Genomic DNA, 9,190 nt, shown 5'->3' on the forward strand with positions numbered 1-9,190 from the left:
GGAAGGACCAGGAGATGATACAGTGGGGAAGGTGCTATAGAGAAAACTTTTTCCCAGAAGTATACAGCTTATTTATTTATTTTGAGACAGAGTTTTGCTCTTGCTGCCTAGGCTAGAGTGCAGTGGCGCGATCTTGGCTCACTGTAACCTCCACCTCCCAGGTTCAAGTGATTCTCCCACCTCAGCTTCCCGAGTAGCTGGGATTACAGGCGCCCACCACCAGGCCTGGCTAACTTTTTTTTGTATTTTTAGTAGAGACGGGGTTTGGCCATGCTGGCCAGGCTGGTTTCGAACCCCTGACCTCAGGTGATCCTCCCGCCTCGGCCTCCCAAAGTGCTGGCATCACGGGCATGAGCCTCCGTGCCTGGCCGGTAACTGTATTTTTCCTTCTGGGCACCCCAGAATGGTGGGGTTGGGGGCAGGTTCTGGGAAGAGTCTGTTTCCATTAGGGGGAAAGTGGAAAACGTCCCTAGGGGAGGGTGGCCCGCGCAAGGGCATCGATCCTGCCCTTGAACGGCATGATCCGGCCCCAGCTGCTCTTTCCCCCTACCCTGGACGCCTCCTGTTTCCTGTCTGGGCCTCCCCAGGCGCCCGGGCCCAAGGTGACCGCCTTTCAACTGCAACCGCTAAGCTGCGCCCACGGCGCACTGTGTCCGTCTCTCCCTCCTCCCTCAATCCGGGAGTGCCCTTGGCCGCGGACACCTCCCGGATTTTTCCGGGAGGAGAGGGGAAGCCGCTTCTCGGCTTGGCGGGGGGGCAGTGGTGCGCGGCTGGGAACCTCGCTGAACCCAAGCGTTGGTAGGGAGACCCCAGCGGCCAGTAAGGCGGCTCCTGGCGCCCCCTCGGGCCGGAGCTGTGGGCTGCAAGGCTGGATCGGAGGGAGGGCCCAGGGGCCTGAGGAGTCGCTGCCTGCCGCCTGGCACGACCAAACGGGGCTGCCCGGGTCCCGAAAAGACGGCTTCGGGGGACACCTCACCAAGCGGCTAGTGGTTCAGAACCCCAGTCCGACGAGCTGCTGGCCCCAGTCTCCGGGACGATGACGGGGACATGGCTCTGAAAAAGTGCCAGGGTGCGCTCAGTAGAACCCAGCACCCAGAATGGCCCCCCAGAGAGCGGGGCCGGGTCTAGGGAAGCCCTCTTCCAAGAAGTCCCGTGCCCTGAGGTGACTGGGCGCGCTAGTTGACGAAACTGAGTGCCCCACCGAGGCGCCCCTGTCCCGAGGGCGGGGCCAGGGCGGGGCGGGAGTCCTCCTGGCAGGTGCCGGGGGCGGTGCCCGGCCCTGCCCCCGGGGGCCGTTCCTGGAGGCCAGAGGCGGGTCAGAGAAGCGGCCGGTGCGGGCGACGCCTTGGAACCCACGGGCCGCCACTGCCGCCACAGGTGCCTCACAGTGCCCTCTGTCCTCGCTCTGGGAATCAAAACCCCGGTTGGGAACTGAGGCTTCCGAACTGCTTCCAACCCTGGACACGAAGGCCCCCACCGGCCGGAGAACGAAACCCTGGGGTCGTCTGAAGAGGAGGGCCAGGAGTCCCCAGGGCCAGACAGCGAAGCCCCAGAGCTGCTGCGGAGCTGAACACCGAGGTCTCCAAGCCCTCCGCAAAGGACGTGGAGATCCTGGAGCAAGAGAGCGAAGTCCTCGAGCCATCAGTCGAGCAGGACGCAGAGAGCCCCGGGCTGTCCACAGCTGCGGGCTTTGAGAGTCCTGAGCCAGGCAGAGACGACCCTGGGCCGTCCGACCGAAGCGCAAAGGGCGGAGGTCCAGGGGCAGCATCCCCCTCCAGGCCCTAAGACCTCCTCCTCCAGGTCAGTCTCGGAAGCCCCACGCTGCGTTTTCCGCCGTGCCCCGAGGCTCCCCAGCGTCCCCCGGAGGAGCGGTTCATGGAGACGCCCATCGAGCGCGAAATCCGCCGCAGCTGCGAACGTGAGGAGAGCCTGCGCCGGAGCCGGGGCCTGAGCCCGGGCCGCGCAGGCCGTGAACTCGTCGAGCTGCGCGTGCGGCCGGTGCTCAACCTGCCGGGTCCTGGCCCCGCGCTCCCGCGCGCCCTGGAGCGGGCGCGGGCGGGCGCGCAGATGCAGCGGGACATCGAGCGGGAGGCCCACCGGCAGGCGGTGCTGGCGCGCCCCGCGGTCCCCGAGCCGCGCGCCCGGTCGCCTCCGCAGCCGCTGGGCGAACTCAAGCGCTTCTTCGAGGCCGCGGCGGGGAGCGGCTCCTCGGCGGGGGCAGGGGACGGCGCGGGCCCGCAGAGGCTGCCAGAGCCTGGGGGACGGCCGCGCTCGGCAGTGCAGGGCGGGTGCCCGGTGCTGGGCAGCGCCCCGCCGCCTTTCACTCCGTCACTGCTGGAGCAGGAGGTGCGCGCCGTGCGCGAGCGCGAGCAGGAACTGCAGCGCCAGCGGCGCAGCGTCTATGGCACCGCGGAGTTCAAGGAGCCTACGCCGAGCCTCACCGGTAAGCCGCGGGCGTAGCAACGCCGGGGACCCCCAGGGTTCCAGCCGCCCCCACCGTTTGCCCAACTTCAGTGGCCCCTCCGATTCTCGGGGTGTCTCCCTCCAAGCTCCCAGACCCCCTCTCAACTTTGTCTCTTGCCTACCCCTTCTGGAGCTCCATTACTCGCTGTGATCCACCCCTCCACCGGGAGTGATGGACTCTCTGATCCACACCACCCAGGCTGCGCGGGGGTGGGGGCATTCCAGATGTCTTCCTTTTTGTCGGGTTCCAGGGAACCCTGACTAGGTTCTGGCACTCCTGGGTCCTCCCTCTGAATTTTCGGGCTCCTGCTTCTCCTTTCTGGGTTCACCTCCCTCCTCCCTCGGGTTCCTGGGTGCCTGGAGTTGAATGGAGGCTTTCATGGGGAGGCGGAGGGTGAACGCCTGTGTGTGTTTAAGGGGTGCGGCCGGCCTCTTTCATCCTGGCTGCCGCCAGCTGGTGAGCTGAGCGCCCCTTCCCCCGCAGCGAGCAGGGGCGACGGAAAGTTGGCGGTGATCTGGCCCCCCCGCAGAAAGGTCTCGGAGAACGGCCTGGAGCAGGTGGGAGCCCCCTTACCCGTGTGCCTCTAGCGCTTGTCGGTCCCCCCACCCCTCCGGTGCCAGGACGCTGGGTGGGGAAAAGTGCATCCCCCCTGGAGGGCCACTCTGGTCAGAACTCGGTCTGGGACGCATCCCCGGGGTGAAGAGGAGACGGTGGTCTTGAGGCCCAAACCGCCACCCCGAGCCTGGATGCAGTGCACAGGTCCCTGAGGCGGGCCTTCTTTCTGGCCCTCTGTCCCCAGGAGGAGCGCAAACCTTGAGGTTTGAAAAGGCTGGGACCCCCGGCCGGAAGTAACGTACGCGTCAGAGGAACAGGGCGGGGGGCGTCTAGCATTAGGCCTGGAGAAGGGGAGGCTCTCTGCGTTGGCGAAGATGAAATCGACTTGCCTTTGTGAAATTGACCAGCCCCCTCTATAAAACTTACAGTCCCCCATTGGGAAACTGACCACCACCCACAAGTCCGCCAGTGAAACTGCCCAGCCCTTCTCTGCCTAATTGCAAACTGAACTACCCTCTCCCTTGACTGTTAAGAGGGACGGAGTTACCGCCTCGATTGCCCCACTCCCCCCACCCCCAATAAAGCCTCTTCTTTCAGGGCACTGCAGCCTGTTTTTTTCTGGGTCCTCTTCGTCTGGGGTGGGGCGGGAGCACGGCGGGCCGAGGGAGGCCCGAGAAAACCCCAAGAGGTGCGGGCCGGAATGCGGGAATGCGCCCTTACCGCCCTGCTCTGGGGCTGCCCGCCTCCCCCGGCACGGCCAGACACGGCCTGGCCCAGGTCCTACCGCCCCCTGGCGGCCCGGGCGCAAAATGTGGCGCGCTTACCGAGTTCACACCCTCTCGTTTCCAGGCTTCCTCGTCAACATTTATTGGTGCCAACGGTGTGCCCTGCGCTGGGCACTGGCTAGACAGTGGTGATAAGAGGCTGTTCCTACCCTGGGAACGTAAACAACAGCTACTAAAAAAAAGAGGTGGTGAGGGTTCAGGCTTCTCAACATTATTAGTTCCTAATGATCACCGTTCTTCTTGACCTCATGGGTCCTCACTATGAGACGTGCTCATTCGTGGTGTTGGGTCAAGAGTTTCTGCTCTCCAAAAGCATCCGTGGCCGGGCGCGGTGGCTCACGCCTGTAATCCCAGAACTTTGGGAGGCCGAGGTGGGTGGATCAGTTGAGGCCAGGAATTCGAGACGAGCCTGGCCAACACGGTGAAACCCCGTCTCTACTAAAAATACAAAATATTAGCTGGGCGTGGTGGTGCATGTCTGTAATCCAGCTACTCAGGAGGCTGAGGCATGAGAATCACTTGAACCCAGGAGGCGGAGGTTGCAGTGAGCCAAGAACGGGCCACTGCACTCCAGCCTGGGTGACACAGTGAGACTCTGCCTCAAAAAAATAAAAAAGGCAACTGAAACCTGGCTTTTAAGAGAGAAATCTGCGTTTTTATGATTGTGACTATTTAGGAAAAACTTTTTTTTTTTTTTTTTGAGATAGTTTTGCTCTGTCACCCAGGCTGGAGTGCAGTGGTGCGATCTCAGCTCACTACAACCTTCGCCTCCTGGGCTCAAGCAATTCTCCTGCCTAAGCCTCCCGAGTAGCTGGAATTACAGGTGCACATCACCACACCGGCTAATTTATTGTATTTTTAGTAGAGATGGGTTTTCACCATGTTGTCCAGGCTGGTCTTGAACTCCTGGCCTCAAGTGATCTGCCGGCCTCAGCCTCCCAGTTTTTTCTAGGCGCCCTGCCTAGAAAAAACTTTTAAAGTTGTGCGGGAGGAGAGGAAGGAAGGAAGGAAGGTGGCAAGCAACACCTGTTTGCAATAGGGCCTGTGGCTGTCAATTTGCAAGCTCTGGTTAATTTCTCTCCCCTGGATGGGGGTTCAAGAGGGTGGGTGAACACCCTAAATTGTCTCTAAAACTGTATCTGCACAGTTAACATTCTGGGACTAGTTTTACAGTGTCTTAGAAGTGCACTGAGGGGCCGGGCGCGGTGGCTCACGCCTCTAATCCCGGCACTTTGGGAGGCCGAGGCGGGCAGATCACGAGGTCAGGAGATCGAGACCATCCTGGCTAACACAGTGAAACCCCGTCTCTACTAAAAAAATACAAAAAATTAGCCGGGCGTGGTGGCGGCGCCTGTAGTCCCAGCTACGCGGGAGGCTGAGGCAGGAGAATGGCGTGAACCCGGGAGGCGGAGCTTGCAGTGAGCCGAGATCGCGCCACTGCACTCCAGCCTGGGCGACAGAGCGAGACTCCGTCTCAAAAAAAAAAAAAAAAAAAAAAAAGAAGTGCACTGAGGGCCTGGCGCGGTGGCTCACGCCTGTAATCCCAGCGCTTTGGGAGGCCAAAGCAGGTGGATCATGAGGTCAGGAGATCAGGACCATCCTGGCTAATATCGTGAAACCCCATCTCTACTAAAAATACAAAAAAAAAAAAAAAAAAATTAGCCGGGCGTGGTGGTGGGTGCCTGTAGTCCCAGCTACTCAGGAGGCTGAGGCAGGAGAATGGCGTGAACCCGGGAGGTGGAGGTTGCAATGAGCCAAGATTGTGCCACTGCACTCTAGCCTGGGTGACAGAACAAGACTCCATATTAAAAAAAAAAAAAAAAAAAAAAAAAAAAGAAGTGCACTGAGGACCAGACGCGGTGACTCATGCCTGTAATTCTAGCACTTTGGGAGGCCAAGGCAGGAGGATTGCTTGATCCCAGGAGTTCAAGACCAGCTTGGGCAACATAGCGAGACACTGCCTCACCCCATCTCTACAAAAAATTAACCGGGTGTGGTGGCATGTGCCTGTGGTCCCAGCTACTCTGGAAGCTTAGCAGGAGATCGCCTGAGCTTGGGAGGTTGAGGCTACAGTGAGCTATGATTGAACCACTGCACTCCAGCCTGGGTGACAGTGAGATCTGTAACCTAAGGAAAAAAAAAAAATTCACTAAGACCAGAAAAGGGGAGACCCAGGAAGTTTAAATTTAAAAATGTTTTCAATTTTGGAGACAAGTCTTGTTCTGTCACGCAGGCTGCAGTGCAGTGGCATGATCACAGCTCACTGTAACCTTGATCTCCTGGGCTCAAGTGATCCTCCTGCCTCAGCCTCCTGAGTAGCTGGGACTACAGGTGTGAACCACCACACCCAACCCAGGAACATTTTAGAATCGCTGTTTCAACTCTTGGCTCTTGAGATCATGTCACTGCACTCCAGCCTGGGTGACAGAGCGAAACTCTGTCTTAAACAAAAACAAATTCTTGGCTCTGTCCAACTCTGTCTCTTGTATAGGGGCATCAAATGTCTAGTGAAATCCATATGCATAAAATATAGAGAGGTCACGCTGATACAAGGCTGCACCCAAGAGCAGCTCAGCCCATGAAGGGCTCATCAGCTGACCCCATCCTCAGCCCAGTGACCCCATCCTCAGCATACTTCACTGTGACTGTGGGAGCTATGTAGAGAAAGGCGGAGAGAGCCTGGGAAGGTGGAAAATGGAAACACTTAGAGGCTGGTCTTAATTTCCAGCAGGGGAGCCAAGAACTAAGTATGTCATGAGTGGACAGGGGCCGGGCATGGTGGCTCATGCCTGTAATCCCAGCACTTTGGGAGGCCAAGGTGGGTGGATCACCTGAGGTCAGGAGTTTGAGACCGGCCTGGCCAACATGGTGAAAACCCATCTCCACTAAAAATACAAAAATTAGGCCTGGTGCAGTGGCTCATGCCTGTAATCCCAGCACTTTGGGAGGCTAAGGCGAGTGGATCACCTGAGGTCAGGAGTTCGAGATCAGCCCGGCCAACATGGAGAAACCCCATCTCTACTAAAAATCAAGAAATTAGCCAGGCATGGTGGCGCATGCCTGTAGTCCAAGCTACTCAAGAGACTGAGGCAGGAGAATCACTTGAACCCAGGAGGCAGAGGTCGCAGTGAGCCCTGAGATTGCACCACTGTACTCCAGCCTGGGTGACAGAGCGAGACTCCATCTCCAAAAAAAAAGAGCGGACAGGACTACTTAAGTATAGATGAGGGATTCTCTAACTTTTCTGAATATTAAACTCAACTGAGGCCCCCATATGTCAAGTAAATCAGAATGGGGGAAGGGCTTGACATCAGTATTTTTTGAAGCTCCCAGGTGATTACAATATACAGCTGAGTCTGAGAACCATGAAGTAAATATAAACCAGCAGTTCTCAATGTAGTGGCACCAGGACCAGCAGTATCCGCAATGCTTGGGGAATTGCTAGACATGCGCCTTCCAGGGGCCAGGTGTGGTGGCTCATGCCTATAATCACAGCACTTTGGGAGGCTGAGGTGGGATAATTGCTTGAGTCTGGGAGTTCAAGACCAGCGTGGGCAATATAGCAAGACAAAGTCTCTACCAAAAAAAAAAAAAAAAGAGAGAGAAAAAAAAAGCACTTTATTGGGTCTCATCCCAGACTTAATGATCAAACTCTCCATGTGATTCTGATGCACACTAGGAAGTTTGAGAATCAAGGGTGTAGAAAGCTGCTCAGCAACAGGACCCAGGAAACAAAGCTTGTTTCCTTCCCCTTCCAGTACTGTACTGTCACCACCCACCCGAAACCCTGTCTTAAGAGACAGTGGATTTGACTTAAAGGAGGCCGTCTAGAGCTGCTTGTGGCTAGTCTGAATTGAGATATGTTGTAAATGTGAAATGCTAGATTTCTTTTCCTTTTTTTTTTTTTTTTTTTTTGAGATGGAGTCTTGCTCTTGTTGCCCAGGCTGGAGTGCAATGGCATGATCTCGGCTCACTGCAACCTCCATCTCCTGGGCTCAAGCGGTTCTCCTGCCTCAGCCTCCAGAGTAGCTGGGATTACCAGCACCTGCCACCATGCCCGGCTAATTTTTGTAGATTTAGTAGAGATGGGGTTTCGCCACGTTGGCCAGGCTGGTCTCAAACTCCTGACCTCATGATCCGCCTGCCTCGGCCTCCCAAAGTGCTGGGATTACAGGTGTGAGCCACTGCGTCTGGCTTTTTTTTTTTTTTTTTTTTTTCAGATGGAGTCTCGCTCTGTCGCCCAGGCTGGAGTGTAGTGGTGCGATCTCAGCTCACTGCAACCTCCATCTCCCAGATTTAAGCGAGTCTCCTGGCTCAGCCTCTTGAGTAGCTGGGATCACAGGCGCCCACCACCACACCCACCTTTTTTTTTTGTTTTTTTTGCATTTTTAGTAGAGACAGGGTTTTGCCACGTTGGCCAGGCTGGTCTTGAACTCGTGACCTCAAGTGACCCACCTGTCTCGGCCTCTCAAAGTGCTGGGATTATGGGCATGAGCCACCATGTCCGGCCAAGATTTCTAAGACAGTACAAAAAAGGAAAATACCTCAATAATTTTTTTACATGGATTATACATTGAAATAATATTTTGGGTATAACAGGTTAAATAAACTATCACGAAAATGAATCTAACCTCTTAATTTTTTATTTTTTATTTTTTTTTGAGACAGAGTCTCGCTGTGTCACCCAGGCTGGAATGCAGTGGTGCGATCTCGGCTCACTGCAAGCTCCACCTCCCGGGTTCATGCCATTCTCCTGCCTCAGCCTCCCGAATGGCTGGGACTACAGGCGCCCGCCACCACGCCCGGCTAATTTTTTGTATTTTTAGTAGAGACGGGGTTTCACCGTGTTAGCCAGGATGGTCTCGATCTCCTGACCTCGTGATCCACCTGCCTCAGCTTCCCAAAGTGCTGGGATTATAGGCATGAGCCACGGCGCCTGGCCCTAACCTCTTAATTTTTTTATGTGGTTACTAGAAAATTTGAAACTACATACATGATTTGCGTTTGCAGCTCACTTGATATTTCCATTGGACCCCACGAGTCTAAAGAATCTTAAAGGCCGGGCAGGGTGGCTCATGCCTGTAATCCCAGCACTTTGGGAGGCCGAAGCGGGAGGATAGCTTAAGCCAGGAGTTCAAGACCAGCCTGGTCAATATAGGAAGACCCCCCCCACTTCTCTACAAGAATAATATAATAATAATAATAATAAAATAGGGGCATCGTCGCTGCCTGTACTCCCAGCTGCTTAGGAGGCTGAAGTGGGAGGATCACTTGAACCCAGGAGTTAGAGTTTGCAGGAGTTGGAGGTTCCAGGATTGCGCCATTGCACTCCAGCCTGGGTGACAGAGCAAGACCCTTCCCTCCCCCCCAAAAACATCTTAGAGCC

The 9,190-nt window shown here is 56.3% G+C and overlaps 1 protein-coding gene across 2 annotated transcripts; it reads left to right on the plus strand.

Moving 5' to 3' along the window:
• Nucleotides 1-769: 769 nt before the first annotated feature.
• On the plus strand, nt 770-3,638 carry MISP3 (MISP family member 3). 2 transcript variants are annotated; one of them, XM_004060152.4, is made up of 3 exons: nt 770-2,443; nt 2,948-3,021; nt 3,264-3,637. In XM_004060152.4, the coding sequence occupies exons 1-3, from the start codon at nt 1,876-1,878 to the stop codon at nt 3,279-3,281; spliced, it is 660 nt and encodes a 219-aa protein (XP_004060200.1). In that variant the 5' UTR covers nt 770-1,875; the 3' UTR covers nt 3,282-3,637. The 2 variants fall into 2 exon arrangements, 1 of the variants encoding a protein (XP_004060200.1); XR_010131900.1 differs by having other exon boundaries at nt 1,625-2,443; nt 2,881-3,021; nt 3,264-3,638.
• The last annotated feature ends 5,552 nt before the right edge of the window (nt 3,639-9,190 follow it).

This window comes from Gorilla gorilla, chromosome 20 (assembly GCF_029281585.2).
Source record: "Gorilla gorilla gorilla isolate KB3781 chromosome 20, NHGRI_mGorGor1-v2.1_pri, whole genome shotgun sequence".
In the NCBI taxonomy this organism is placed as follows: Eukaryota; Metazoa; Chordata; class Mammalia; order Primates; family Hominidae; genus Gorilla; species Gorilla gorilla.